General features: G+C 43.8%; 1 protein-coding gene across 1 annotated transcript; it reads right to left on the minus strand.

Annotated features, from left to right (window-relative positions):
* Positions 1-11095: 11095 nt before the first annotated feature.
* On the minus strand, positions 11096-13901 carry LOC149822907 (uncharacterized). The gene has a single exon (XM_089981322.1). It carries the CDS (start codon positions 12222-12224, stop codon positions 11358-11360), a length of 867 nt encoding a protein of 288 aa, XP_089837448.1. The 5' UTR covers positions 12225-13901; the 3' UTR covers positions 11096-11357.
* Between the last annotated feature and the right edge of the window lie 2264 nt (positions 13902-16165).

The following is a 16165-nucleotide window of genomic DNA, read 5'->3' on the forward strand; positions in this document are numbered from 1 at the left end:
TTGTTGCTTTGATTCATAGCTTGGCAAATCGCTAACAGCTTATGAACTGAACCTACCCTACCCCCAAAAGCCCTTAATTAGGGTAAGGTAATTAGCAAAGTCATTAATCTCAATCCAGAACATTACCATACATGGTGGACCCCACTGGCATCCCCTCGGCAGGGCCTGGTTATGTGCATGTGGGTGGGCCTCCCCTTAAGGCTGTTTTATATGTGGAATGCAATATACAGCTGAGTAAATGGGCTGGACCCAGGTGAGCCTGTGCCCATTTATGGATCCAAAATGATTTAGGGTTTGCTGCATTTATCCAGAAACATGATGAAGAAGCCAAATAACACATGATTCCCATGTGGGCTAAGGACCCTTGAAGAAGATAGTTCTTGGTCAAGTCTAAGCCTGTTAGTCTAACTCTGCAAGTTCTGACAATAACCCTAAGACCTGGCAGAGCCAAGCATAGTGTCAATAGTTTAGAATTGGAAAATAACTACAGCTATTTTCTCATGAGAAGTTGAAATTTTTTATTTTTCTTACATTTTTTATTGGCAAAATATCGATAAAAATATTGTCTTTTTTTCTATGCTCATATTTTTCACTATAGATTCAAGTCTGCAACTAAGTCATCAACTCTTAAACAATATGGAGTAGTCTTTCCAAGTAAAAATTTTCTATTAGCATAGAGAAACCACTGCTATGGTTTGGACGTCTCATTATGGTTATGGATATCTGAAATTTATATTTTCAGTTGAGATCTCAATATCCCTGTTCATATTGAGTAAGAGACATGTACCTTTAATCTATGGATTTAATCCTCCAATCTCAAATCTAAGCTTGAAATCTGAGCAATCAAAGTATCAAATGCAACTTGCTTGCACACTTTTAATTTGCTCCTGTACCTGATCACCCACTATCACTATCTTTGTGGAGCCCAACAGGTGGTGGATCATCAGGTACAGCAGCACACAATAATGTACAATCACATTGCACCGAAGGTCAATTCCTTAGAGACTCGTGCTCTCAAGTCTCATTCGCACCGGGCTTGAGTCCAACTTGGTGTCCCCAATTTCTTCAATTCTTAAAGCATGGTTCAGAGTCATTGCCTCGAACCCATTCAAGTAAATGGTGCCATGGAAAGACAACCTGAGTCCACAAGTAACTTTGCTTGATGCATCAAATAATAAAACTTGGATCTCTCTTGACAAAACCAACCAAACTCATCAAAAACAAGACCCTCACCCCAACCAAGTCCAAGCTCACCAGCTCACCAACAACCAGACCCAGCACAGATTGCACCCACCAACTAATCAATTACTGACCCTTTTCACCACAACCATGACCCAGAAAGCTTAAAGGCGTGGGACCCACCAAGAATAATGCAATGTGGGATCCACCCAAGCCTTCTTCTTCTCGGTCTCAATAATTAAACAATTTCTCACTTCTCACAGCACTCTTCCCAGATGAGACGTCTCCTTTTACCTCTCTGAGCCAATCCCCACCGTTGCTCTGCTCACCCCATCACCAAAATCCAACGGTTTCCGGCGCCCCAACCCCACAACCCCATTAAAACCCAACCGTTTTCTCGACTATGCTCCGAGACAAACGCGGCCCAGAGCCAACCGAGATCCCGAAATCCATGCTGTAGGAGACCGCAAGAATGGGAACTTGCGTGAGCAAGAGCAAGAAATCCAAGAGGGCCAAACACCCACCTCCTACATTTCCGTCGACGGAATCCGACGCAGCGTCCAGAAACCCGCCGGAGGAGGAGAAGGTGAAGGAGGTCATGTCCGAGACGCCGAGGCCGAGCGTCCGCGCGAGGCCGATCGAGAAGGAGACGCCGGAGAAGCTCCGGCTGGCGGAGGAAGAGAGCGTCGAGGTGTCGGAGACGGTCAGCGTGAGCGAGACGGTGACGGAGGAGTTCGATGCCGGGGAGGTGCAGCAGCCGAGCGGAGGTGCGTCGTTTTACGGCAAGAGGGAGGGAGTTAGAGGGGAGTTTTCCGGCAGGAAGAGTGCGTCTCCGGCGAGGAGGAGGGAGGTTTCGCCGGAGAGGAGGGCGGAGGGTCTCGGCACGAGGGCCGTCGGGAGGCCGGTTTCCAGCGGGAGTCCGGCGGGAGAGTGGAGGAACGGGTTGAGGAGGGGCGGCGGAGAAGTGGGTATGAGGGGTAGTGGCCGGAGATCGAGGTCTCCGGCGATTCCGGTGGATTCCGGTGGCCGGCCGGCGATTAACCGGAGCGGGTCGAGAAGGATGCCGCAGTCTCCCAGCCGAGGTGCTGTGGCCGGGAGGGAAGATGGCTGGACGGTAGAAGGCGGCGCCGGCGCCGGTGGTGATGGTGTTTGGAAGGGAGGAGAGAGAGAGCTGAAGCTGCAGGATGGGCTTGAATCTGCTCCTAATGAGTCTCTTGAGAACCCTCTTGTTTCATTGGAGTGCTTCATCTTCCTTTGATTGGTATTTGGGAGCCATATCCCAATTTGCCTTTTTGTTTTTTGGGTTTCTGGGATCCAATCTGATCGGAAAATGTGGGTTTCCGGCTGTCATGCTGCCGGAAACTTTTGAAGTGGATGGAGAAGATGGGTGTAGATTAAAGTCGTTGGAAGAGGGAAAACAGAAAGGACTTTTGGCTTATTAGTCTCGTTTGGTGATGTACATTCTCCTAGTGTTATGGAAAGGGAATTCAGAATTCTCCTACTATTTTCCTGTACATACTGTGGTTCTGGAAATCTACTTGTTTGGAGTCTAGTCTGCTGTTGGTTGTGGCCTCTCTCCCTCTCTCATTGTAGAATTTTTCCTGTTTGTTAGTCTCTCTTGTATGTGGTTTACTCTCTTGTTCTGGCTTTGAAATTCTTACTGCATATAGACTCTCTCTCTCTCTCTCTCTCTCTGGTCTAGTCTTAAAATTTTTCTGGTTTGGTACTTCTTGGCTCTCTGTCTTCCTCTCCAATCGATTTTTAGGACTCCTTTTTGTTACTTTAAAACCTTGGTTTTGGCTCCCTCTCTCTCTCATCTAGTTCTGAAATTCTTCTGGTTTAGTACTTCTTGGCTCTCTATCTCCCTTTCCAATCCGTTAGGTCTCCCCTTTCTGGTGCTCTAAAATCTTGGTTTTGCTCTCTCTCTCGTTTTCCTTGGATAGCGATGCCATGTGAATTTTTTTTTATGACGTGAAAATTTTCTTGCCCCGACAAATTGCATGATGAGCATGACCTTTGTCCTACTTAAATGCCAAATTTATGCTTCCCCACTCGCAATTATGATATCGGAAAAGAGGCCAAGCACCCTGGCCTGCATTAATGCAATGCCAGCACCATCTTCATGAACCATAAACACCCTAAAAATAAAAGAAACTGTTTCGCTGTTTAACGTAGAAGCAACTATCCCAATGGCATAGCCTGCAGCATATTAATTGTGGAATTCAGGATACTAAACTTTAGGTGGGACCCCTGAACACTTTTCCAGGTGGGAGGTCAATTCTGGGACTCACCAAGGACATTTTATTGCCCTAGGATCTTCTGAAGGGAGGGTGCAGTTTGCAAGGCTTGTCAGTGGCACCAAACACCATGTGCTTGTTAATTGCAATTGGTGGGGTTCCCAAAACCCCATCTAGATTAGATCTGATAGGATGATAACAAGAATCATGTCAGGTCAGAGGTGAATCATGTCAGGCTTTTCTCCCCCCCCTGTTTAAAAGTTGCTGTTCAGATTCAGAATGAAAGCCATTTCTGCAGAGGGGAAAATTCCCATTTCATGTACTACTGCAAGGGGATGGAATTTTTTGAATCTATAAGCACCATTTCATAGAACTAGATACAGAGGCATCGATCCAGCCAGACCTGATCCAATCCTTCTCCAGTTTTTTGTTTTTTTTAATGCATTAAATTATTCTGTAGATGCCTAAATAAAAAAAAACTCTCTGGATGACAAAATGAAGTCACAAAGTACATGAAGTTTAGTATTTGGATTCTTTTCAGGATGGAGAAAACTTTCTTGGGTTTCATTTTTTATCAATGAACATGAAGAACACTTACTTTTGAGAAGTACAACTGGCTTAGTATTTACAATCACATAAGAATGGATAAAACTTTATTTTTTTAGCTCATCAATAAAATATGAAAACCTTATTTTTCTTTGAGAAGAAAGTCAAGGCATCATTCCACTGATGAAGAATGTGTGATGCAAATCTTAAGCAAATTGCTTCATAAACCAGCAAATTTACACCTTCCATTAAAGGATGCAGGAATGAAGATTTCGCCCAGTTGGGTTCAATCATTCATGACATTGATCTCACCAGCTTTATAAGATGACATCAACATGCAGAAAATTCTGCCACAAGTGTAGTTTATGAGGTTATAGAACTATGCAATTGGGCATTGAAGCATGCATGTAATTATGCTCAGTAATTTCAGATTCCTACCCCCTTCAAACAGAGTTAGAAAGCCTGCTATTGAAGACCAGTGTCCATGAAGATTCATTTTTTTTTATGAAAAGTTGTATCAAGAAAATTTGCAAAAATACAACTAAGCTTAATTAAAAAAGGCACCTAAATTTGTCATGGTTAATAAAAAAATCCCGAGTCATCTTCCGCCAAAATTGTTGTTAAATGCATGCCTAAACTACTGTTCTACCTCTATCTCTATCTCTGGGGGTAATTTTTTTTTTCACGAGGAATGGAGAAACTTCCTTGAAGAGACCGTTTTTCCAACTGTGTGAAACATAGCCTTTAGCGAGCCCCCTTGCTTCCGCTATTGTGCAAGGAGCGGCCACTTTAGACTAGCTACTTTCCCTTGAAAAGGATAATAAAAAAAATATGTTTCTTTTTTGACATTTAATATATGGATCCCACAACATATTATCATGGTGATATTTGTTACAACTTTTTTCAGGAAAGAAGCTTACGAAATGACGTGAAACAAACACTCCCCTTTTCTCTTCTCCCATTCCTATTCCGGCAGCCCGAGGGGCCAAGCCGACCCAGCCTTCCATGGGCCGGGTTTGGGTCAAGGTTTTAGGCTCGGGCCATTAGCTACAAGGTTGAAACCCAGCCCGTTATATACGTGGGACGGGTTCGGGTTGGTCGGCACCTAATGGGCCTGAGCTATTTATTAATTTGCAGTAATATAAAAATTAAAAAAATAATTAATTACATAGTGACTTGGTAACTGTTATTATTTACCTAATTAGTTTCATTAATTTTTATGAAAACTAGAAAGATAATTAGTTTGTTTCATAAGAACTTGTTAATTATTTATTGTTTACCTAATTAGTTACACTAGTTAATTGGGTTTGGGCCCGGCCTGTCTCGGCCCGCATCACATTGACCCATTGGGCTGATCATGGACTGCTCTTCAAACCTGAGGCCTGTAAGAACCGGGCGAAACCCCAGTCCGTTAGTAAATGAGCCGGGTGACACTTAAAGCCAGACGGGGCCAAGCTCTAAATGGGCCCAAGCCGGGCCGGCCTAATGCCCATCCCTAGCCACCGCCACCCCTAACTAGGGGTATCAATGGGTCAGGTTTAACCCTGACCAGATCTGTACCAAACCCTATAAGGTCGGGATTTGGTAATAAATGAGAAGGTCTAATTAGAATCTGGGTCGGACTCAAAGGGTCTGATTAATACATGGAGTCAAGTATGAATTGTGATATTTCATACCAGACTTGGGCCTGACCTGAGTTCTGATTAAGATTAATAATTTTTTAATGTAAAAAAGATAAAAAAATTATTATTTTTTCAGGTATGGTTTGGGTTTGGTTCATGTAATCATTATAAGATCTGGGTATGGTTTCTCTTGTGGTGGGTCAGATTGGACTCGGGTCCAGACCCGATCCATAATCTCAAATCAGGCCTGAGTCTGGTTCCAACTGAATCCCAACCAAACCCAACCCATTGACACCCTACCCCTAACTCTTCTCCTCCATTCTTTGACAGGCGACCTACAACCTACCCAACTGTTATTATTATTATTAGCCTGGGAAAAAACTACTTGGCCCAAACCAATTCCCAAATGGATCGGATACTTAAAATAGGTCCAACCTAACTGACAAGAAATTAAGATTTTCCAGTATCTGATCAAATCCATGTCCTTTTAGTCTAATTCCATAAGCAAAACCGTATCCAAATGATAATTGCACGCAGACTCGTTTTAGCATTTTTAAATCAAGGTCTGGATTTGAATTGACCCAAGTTCGATAAGATCCAACCGATCAAAGTTAGACAATGGCTTTTCTGTTGGTTTCTCCAAAGAAATCTTAAAGACAATGTTGCAGTAACTGCATCACCAGAAATAGGACTAGTAAATGAACCAATCAACTCATGACTCAGATCGGTTCGGCTGATGGCGAGCCAAGCCATGAGCAGGTCGTTTAGCTTAAATGAGTCGAGCTCAAACACAAGGTGTCTAGCTTGGCTCAGTAAAGGTGAACGTGTGTCTCTATGTAATTAAGTATATATAAAGAGAGATGGAGAATATACATGTAAAAATATGAACTATCAAGTTTAAGAGAAATGGGTAGGTGCAAAATTGATACGTGCTAAATGGGTTTTTCTGTCTTTCCAATTTTTTTTCGCAGTTCTGACCCCATAACTGTGTTGGGCATGGTCCATTTACGAGAAATCCACACCTAAATCATGCGTTTTTAATTAAAAAAAATAATATTTGGAGCCTCAAAAATTTACAAAGATTTTGAATCATTGATTTTTTGAACCTTATAAAAACCAACCGAGAATCAAACACTTCAAGAGTTGACCCCTATAAAATCAAGTGCATATATAGATCACATCTGAATGGTGAGAATTTAAAAATAAAAAGAAAAGCCCCCCTAAAAACTCAACTCAGTACATATTATTTAGCACCTATTATTTCTCCCCTACCCACTACTCTTAAGTTTAATATATAAAATATAAATTTTAAGTATAATATATAAAAAAATATACATATATTCCATGTATAAAAACATGAAATTTGTTTACAAGAGCCACTCTTACAACTCATGTCATTAAAGGACAAGCGCTTGGGTCAGCTAAAAATGATCACGAGTTAAGCCATGAGCTTGGCCCACTGATAAATGAGGAAAGCACAAACATGCCCTGTTCGGCTTGTTCTGATTTATAGCCTTAACCAAAAGTTTTTATACATGGAATATATGTACATTGAAGAAGAAGGCGAGTACATTGAAGATAAGAATTATTAGTCATTTCTTCGAACCAGTATTTCATTATACTAATTATTGCAAACATCAAAAAGTGAACAAAATGATGACAATGCTAGCATCTCATAAGGGGCATTTGTCTCGTCGTCTTTCCTATGAAACATACTCTCTTTCATGGGAAAGAGGGCCTCTTTCTTAAGAGGAGTGAAACAAATATCTTGTGTGAAAAGCATAATTGAACTTACATAATAAATACAAAAAAACAGCTTTTCTATCAAAACGGTTCACATTTTTAAGAGAAAGTAGCTTTCGTTAGTAAGGATGGCAGTGGACTGGGGGGAAACGGGGCAGCTTCGCCCCGTTTGGACCGGGAATGGAGGACATGAAAGGGGATGGAGGTTAAAATCAAAACTCGTGCGGGAATGAAGGCAGATGAAGGTTAAAATCAAAACCCGTGTGGGTATGAAGGCGGGGATGGACTTACCCTTTCCCCCGTCCCCTATCCCCATTAGTAAAATGCTAAAATACTCTTTAGGGATGGCATTGGACCGAGGAAAAATAGAGCCCCACCCCGCCTCACCCCAATTGGATCGGGGAATCAAAACCCGTGTGAGGTTGGAGGCAGGGATGGAGGGCAGAATTTTAAGACCGGGTGGAGGTGGAAACCTTGTCCCCCGCCCCATTCCACTGCCATCCCTATTCGTTAGGTGAGAGTATAACAAAGACCTCCTTAATCAAAATACCATGACCCCAACTGAGTCGAAAGCAATAATATATTAATCATACTAAAAGCAAAGATGCAATTAAAGTTTTTTTTTATATCTTTGATAGGCAAGCTGGGGTTAGAACCCTATCATTTATACGATGATACCATTGGGATTCGAACTTGCAACGTTCCAACACACGGTGACTGCATTAGCTGTTCCTACCAAAACGGATCCTCATAGCTACAGAAAAGTATCTATAATGAAGGAAGACTTTTCATGTTTGGCAATGTCTCATGAGATTCAGACTCTCATGCAAGTGTTTGAATGAATCTCAATGGCATTGTCTAACCAAACATCGAAATATGAGAGAAACCCTCATTTGCAAAGGCAAATGACAGTTGTTTTCTCATTTGCATGGGATTTAGAATCACAAGAGGCCGCTTGTGTTTTCTGATTTGTATGACTCTAGATCAAATTTGATTTAAAGTGGCATGTGGCCCAGCCGACCCAGGTGCAAGAAAATCCACTCTTCTTTCCTATGGAAAGGCCAAAAAAACAAGTAAAAGATGGTCATTCAACAATTTGGAGATGCACCCACAAGAGTTATTTTGCACACCTAGATAGGTAGATCTGCTTAAGGTACCAATGGGGCTCCCGGTGGTTGGTAGGAGCTGTCAGTGGACGTCTCCTTGTGATGGGATGTTGCAGGTTCAAAACCCAGTGGTACATTGAATAATAACTGGTGGAGGTCTGCCTAACTCCGGTTTGCCTTTTAAAAAAAGGGATCTGCTCAAGGCATTCAAGTTGAAGGATGTTGAAAGTTCGATACTCTTTACACCCCTTGCCTCAAGGCCTGAAGTGGCAAATTCCTTGGTAGGCAAGAGGGGCAGCCTAGGGGTTTTAATGGCTTGGGGGTGGGCTATAGGTCAAAGCGTCGATCTCACCCAGGCTCCACCACCTGAACTAGGGTTTCCTCTTGATAAATATTAAAAAAAGAAAAAGAAAAGAGAAAGGAAAAGTAAAAACAGATTTAAGTATAAACATCTTTTGCTTTAGCATAATATGGTTTGTACGGATTAACTTCATTTTCAATCAATAATGCTTATGAACTATGGTTCTACAATTGGAAAAAGGTGAAAGATTTGCCCTTCTTGGACATGATCAGGAGGCCAACTTGGTGCGAACTACTTGATTATGACCCAAATCCAAGACCACCATTTGACCCGAACTTGGTTTTATCCAAATATGAGTCAGGACCCGAGCAGATTAGAGTTCAATAATCAGATCCACTGTAAATTCAGGCCGAATCTGTTTTTTATTCGGATCAAACCCAAAAAGTTAGTAGTTTGATCTTCCAAGTATGGATGTCAAAGGGTTGTGTTTAACCAAACCTCATCCAAATTCAGCACTTTATTCTTGGGTATGGATCTTGAAATAAGATCAGGCCATGTCCCGAACAGATTCAAACCTGTTTAATCATTCTATTGAATTTTCCTCGTGCAATTAGCGAGCAGAGCACAAGGAGACATGCATTTCATGCCCTTGTTTCTTGTCCTCTTCAACAGGATTCAGTATTACCATATAAATTTCGGATAAGGTCATTCAGATCCAGATTTGGATTTAGCCCTGTTGCTTAAAATTCTTATTCAGATCCACACAACAATGACACGGTCCATATCTTAATCTGCTTCCCCTAACCATAAGACTAGCGGTTTCACATAGAGGAGGGCTAACGGGCGAAAACCAATGTTAAAATCAGTCTAAATTGAAAGATTCGGATCGAATCGGCCCAAAGACGATTCAAAATGGGCTGATAAGATATATATTTTTTATTTTTTAATGACATGTGTCATCTGATGATAAAAAGTTGATCGATTCAGCTCGATTCGATTCGATTCTATTTTTTTTGTTTTTTTAAGAAACAAATTCACCTACTGAACCGATTTTAACAGCATTGGTTCAAACTTATGGAGATCAACAACCATTTCAATTTGAACCGGTAACTATAAGTGGGCTTCTTCTGCTTTAATATGTTCAACTCAGTGATCACCTCCGTGAGAAAAGATGCAGTTCGTACCTTCTAACTTCTTGTTTTCTGAATAGAAGCTGCTAAAGTAATTAAGGAGTAATTAACCCTATGCTTTCATGATTACCTTCCTTTATCTTTGCAAATTGCAATTTCATCTTTAGACTAGAACAGTGAAAGGGAAAAGAATGAGATGGCCTCTAAAATCGTAAACTCCTCTGGATCCGGGTTGGTGAAGGTGGATCCAGAGCCCACACCACAAAGCTAGGAAGATGTTCTGACTGCACCCATTTTAGGGTCCACCAGTCCCATGTGGACCCAGTTTAGGCATCATGAAACCGACGTTAAAAGAACTCTTGCCTTCTTTCACCCGACTTATCTGAAAAAAGCATAATTTGATAGTATTTCTTTCCTGATCAAGTTAGGTCAGACTTAGGGATAAAAACGGTTCGGATCAGGAACAGCTAAACACATGGGGCAGTCAGATCCGGAACAGCCAAGACTTGCAAAACCTCCATCCTGGATCCGAACCGTTTCCATGACTAGACTCATGCTTATTGTGTTCACTTTGCAGCATTACTTGCGTACATATCTTGGTTCACATTTGCTTTTCTATTTCACTTAATTGGTTTGTTGTTGTCGACCAAGCATCGAGTTAATGGCGAGGTTGAAAGAGGCTAGCAAACTGCCAAACTCCCTACCCCAAACTCTTCCATTCCATAATCCCAAATACACAGATCACCCAAATCAACATTTCAAGTCACAAACAAAACGCTCTTTCTCTTTGGAAAAACATAAATACGGTTACACTTCAAGAACAAATTGGATCAAATTCAAGATCAGTTTGGCTTTTGTGTTTTCATTTTCAGTATGTTTGCTGAGTTCTCATTCTCAAGACAGGGCAACTTATCCCATTTCTTTTCTCTAGATAAAGGGGTGAAACCAACCACCCCATTCGCTTGATTCAGTCGTGCTGATGCATTTTAAGTCAAAACATCTCTGATTTAACCTGCATTCCTTATCATAATATAACTAAAATTCCATCTTCCTGTTCGTTTTTATATCCATATGAATCGATATTCGTCGTTTACACAAACAGAAAAATAATCCCTGACAATGAGGTGCATCTCAACACCTCCGAAAGAAGTCCTTCCAACACAAAATATGAAAAAAGAAGAAAAAACACCTTTTAAATCAAACACTTTCACATCATCACCAAACTAAAAATCTTTATATTTCCATTTTTACACCTTAACACTAAATACAATCCCCGGACAGCATTCCTCTCTCCGGAGAGCCCTCAGCTTTCATTTTTTCATGACATATTTTAAACTATAAATAGTTAAACACCATCCCCGGACAGCATTCCTCTCTCCGGAAAGCTTTCATTTCATTTTCATGATTTCATCACATACTCTAAAATTAAACACCAAACCAAAGAAAGAAGCAAAGAAAAAAAAAGAAAAGGGAAGAAGAAGAGGAAGTATAGCTTACGCTTGGTCGACTTGGCACCAAGGGTGCTGGAAGGGCTTCCGGAAGGACACGATGTGGTTGTTCACCATGAAGGCGGTGACGCACTCGGACACCCTCACGTCCACCATCCTCAGATCGTACAGCCGCTGCGCGTACTCCGGCACGTGGACGAGGTCCCACAGCACGGCCGTCCCGCCGGGCTTCAGCACCCTCACCACCTCCTGTATGGTCTTGCTGCGCTCCGCCGCTGCGGCCGCCGACGATGACGACCTCCGGCCGTGCTCCTTCCCCGCCGTGTGCAGGAACACCGCAGACACCACCACGTCGAAGTAGTTGTCGGCGAAAGGAAGGCACCAGGCGTCCCCCCTCCGGCACGTCACGTACTCCTGGACGCCCTCCACCGCCGCAGTGCGCAGCGTCGCCGAGACCGTACTCCTTCGGCCGTCGAGCCCCACCACCCGGCCCGAGCTGCCCGCCTTCTTCAGCTGGAGCGCCACCGCGTTGAGGAGGATCCCCCGGCCGCACCCGACGTCGAGGGCGTGCTTGACGACGGACCAGTCGCCGACCATCGCCACCATCCTCTGCGCCACCTCCCAGTGGAGCGCTACCCCGGAGTACCAGATATTGGCGGAGGCCGCGAAGAGGCAGACGGCGAGGAGGGTCGTGACGCAGCCGGAGAAGCCGGCGATGAACCGGGGCGCCCCGGCGGGAAGGAAGGGGAACCAGTTGTGGAGGGAGAGGCAGAGGGCGTCGAAGTAGGCCAGGAGGAGGACCGCCAGGAGGGTGAAGAAGCAGGCTTGGAGGAAGATGAAGATGAGGGATTGCCATTCCTCCATCCCGTAGATGGCGTATAGCTGCATCCAATCCCTCCCCGTCTTCCCCATGTCTTTCTTTCTCTTCCTCCTCCCTTAATCCCCGAAACTCTACACAACGAATTTACAAAAAGGATTGCTCTCTTTCTTCCTCTCTTCCCTTATCCCCAAAACCCCCCAGTCAGAGAGAGAATCAGTATGAGTTTTTGGGGTGGCTATCGGACGGAATTATGGAAACGTCTCCGAAATTTATAAGCTTTTCGTGATCGGAAAGTAGAAACGGATACTTGCTCAAGAGTGTTGACTCTTTAAAAAAGGCAAACGAATAAAGAGGGAGCATAAATGGAAAAGGAACACCCTTTTAACAGAGGATCATGGGGGGGGGGGGGGGGGGGGGGCGGCATGAAAATGCAAGGAGATAGTCCAAGAGAAGCTGATCTGTAAACTCCAAAAAGACTTCACCGATAGCTAGAATTTGAAGGGGCTCATGAGAGAGAAGCGATTCCGCGTAAATCTGACTTCTGTATCTGCGATCTGATCGGTGAAAAGATGCAGCTTTTGCAGACAGGAGGGATAAAGGAGGCTAGAGAAGAAGAGAGATGCAAAGGGACGGCTGAGATTTCAAGTTCCAATTAGCAGATCGAGCCAGAATTGAACGGCAGACCTACGTAAGGACAGAGGATTGCAGACAGGATGACACTGTTCTGCAGATGATGCCAAAGGTGAAAGCCAAGAGAAAAGATTTTAAAATGGAGTTTTTTTCTAGTCAGATCTACAGTGTTAAGAGTACGAAGGCAAGCAAAACAGCCACCGAGATCGAGAATTCTTAGTTTCTCACCGAAGACATCTCCAAAAGCAGAGGAATCCTCTGTATACAGTGTAGCATAATTGACGGAAATCAAGAAATCTCGCTCCAAAAGCCGAGCAAGATCGAGAATTTTCGGAATCAGGAACTCCAAAGGCGGAGAACTCCCGATCTACCGGGCTCAAGCACGAGAAGCGAGCAAGAGAGCTGTTGAACTCGAGATTTCTCACCGCTGAGGAAAAGAAAAGAAGTTCGATCAACGATCAGAAGAGTTACTCACATACCGATTAACTCTCAGAGTCGAGATCTAGAAATTCAAAGTAGTTCGAGCGCAAAAATTCGCAGGAAATCCGGAACTATCACCGTCGAGATTTCCAAAAGCCGATAACTCATCGATCTCTACAGCTTTAGAGCACAAAGAGTGACCGAAATCGTGAACTCTCACCGTCCAGAATCCCACAACCAGATAGTTCCGAGATCTATCAGCCACTCCACCACAGAAGAACTTCATAGAGAGAAACCGAAGCGCCGACACTCCTTGGAGCCCACATGTAACCCCAAAACAGAACGTAGAACGCAAGATCGAGGCAAACGAAAACGACGCTCAGAAAACGTAGGAAAAAACGGGAAATCGGCGACGAAAGCACGCAGCTTACCACCCGATTTCGCGATTCTCTACCCCGAGTCCACGCGCCCACTACTGAACGGGAGGTAAATCGCCGCAGGAAATCGACGCCTCTATGGAGAAACCGGGGTGGGAAAAAAACCCTTCCCGGCCCTGGGATCGCGATTCTCCGGATTCTCACCCGCGATTGATGATCTCACCCACGTAAGGTGTTGAAAAACTCAGGAAATCGCGGGATTTACTACACAATTGGCATTTATTGCTCGCCTTCTTACGGTTGAGGAGAGAGAGAGAGAGAGAGATTGGGGAAATGTTTGGGGGGGGCGGGGGCTGGATTTATCGTTATACCAAGGGAATCGTCCGACGCGTCGATCTATTTAGTGGACCAGTCTCCCACTGGAACGACGAGGAGCGAGGGAGACACAACAGAGGGGGGGCGGTTCGCAGAAAACGAGTCCTCCCGCCGTTTATACATGGACACGCGATAAAAATTAATCGCGGGGTACGGCTGTAGCCGTCCGCGGGTCCTAGCTGGTGCAATACGTCACAGAGACACGATATGACACGTACGGGAGAGTTTCAATATTTTTTTTATTTTTTTTAGTTTTATTTCGATAAAATGCATTGTTTTAGTATTAAAATATCAAAAAAATAGTTTTCTATTGATTGAAAATTTGAAAGGCTCCATGTCGTTAAATATATATAAAATACTCGGGTCAGGTTGGGTACCAGACAAAAAAATCGGGTCGGGTCGGGTCGGGTCAGATACCAACAAAAACCACGAACCAAAAGCCGGCCCATATATTGTTCATATCGGATTCGGGTCAACTCTAAATTTATTCAGTTTGGCATTTTCATGTGTATACCGAGAGAGAGAGAGCCGAACTATAACCATCAACATTACTGAACAGGTTCAACCAACATTGAACCTACCGGATAACCACCGAGAGAGAGAGAGAGAGAATGGGTCGAAGTTCCGAACTGTATCAGACCCAACATATTAGATCCGTGGTTTCATGTGTGGTGTCACATCTATTGAAAAATTGGGTTTTTTTATGGCCTGTGGATAATAGTATTCGACACGTAACTTTCAGGGTCCCACACTTGTCGAAAATCGAATTTACCGTATAAGAAGGCCAGGACCAGGAGTCCGAGTGGACGTCTCCTGGGAAATCAAGTAAACTCTGAGGGCAGCATCGTCATTACGTGAGAAACGAGCGACTTTCCGCGCCAACATACTCAAATTTCAAATTAAAACGGTGAAACCGTGGTTTTAACTTAGCGGGTCCTACTAGCCCGCGTTCTTGGGCAATAAATGGACCATGGTCCACAGTCCATTGATGCAAGACATTTCTGCACGAGCATCTTAATTGGTAGCTTGTTTTTTCGACAGAGAAATATGGGATTAGGCGAGGGGTGGGCATCAATCCGGCCCTGCCCATTGGCCCTGCCTGCTAATGGATGGGGCCAGCCCATGGGCCGAGTTTTAGCCCGATTCATAAAGGGCTCGGGTTTGAAGATAAGCCTATGGCCCAACCCATGGGCCAATGTGAAGCAGGCAGGGGTCCAGCCCAGCTTGAACCAATCTTAAAATGCATAAATGCTTAACTGAAATTATGCGTTAATGAGAATAGCAAGTTTTCGTGCAACTAATTCTTAATTAGTGTAATTAATTAGGTAAATAATAATAATTAACAAATAACAAATTTTCATGCAACTAATTAAGTAAATAATAATAGTCATCCAAGTCACTATGTAATAGTTAATTTTTAAAAAAAATATATTATTAAAAAAATAATCAATAACTCAAGCCCATCAGACCCACCCGAGCCCGACCCACGTATATAATAGGCTGAGTTTCAGCCTGGTACCTAATGTGTCCGAGCCTAAAATCATGGCCCAAACCCCACCCATGACGGGTTGGGTCGGATTGGCCTATCAAGCTGCTGAGCTGGTTGCCCCCAGGTTAGGCAGACCTCTACTAATTATACAATCATATTAATTAGGTTCACAATGTCCCATGACGTGCATTAAGGGCATGTTTGATACACCGTTCCCAGCGGGATTCAGACAAAAATCCTGCTGGGAACAACCAAATTCGACAAATGTTGGATGCGGTGGATGGCGTTCCGCGCGTCTGCCACGTCCATAAATATCTGTAATTTTCGATTCACCTCCTCCCTGTTACAAAAAGAACATGAACATAGGGGACGAAAAAAAAATGCATCGACGGTTGCGTCACTCCCGTCGATGCATGTCTCTCTCTCTGTGAAAGGGCTCCGCTGGAGCGGCGGGTGGTGGCACCACCGCCTCCGATGCCAAGAGGGGGCATCCCTTCGGCAGCACAACGGGTGGCTCTCAACAACAAAATCCTAGCAGCTGGCGGTGAGGTTTTCTGGTGTAGCGTGGCTGTGTGAGGCGTCGAAAGATGGTAGCGATGCGGTAACTGACCGGTAAGTCCCAACTCTCTCTCTCTCTCTCTCTCTCTCTCTCTCTCTCTCTCTCTCTCTCTCTCTCTCTCTCTCTCTCGGGGACGAGGTGAATAAGTGGGGAAGCATTCATCTTTTGGGTGGTTGATTTTGC

Source organism: Nuphar pumila, chromosome 11, assembly GCF_984573655.1.
Source record: "Nuphar pumila chromosome 11, dmNupPumi1.hap1.1, whole genome shotgun sequence".
In the NCBI taxonomy this organism is placed as follows: Eukaryota; Viridiplantae; Streptophyta; class Magnoliopsida; order Nymphaeales; family Nymphaeaceae; genus Nuphar; species Nuphar pumila.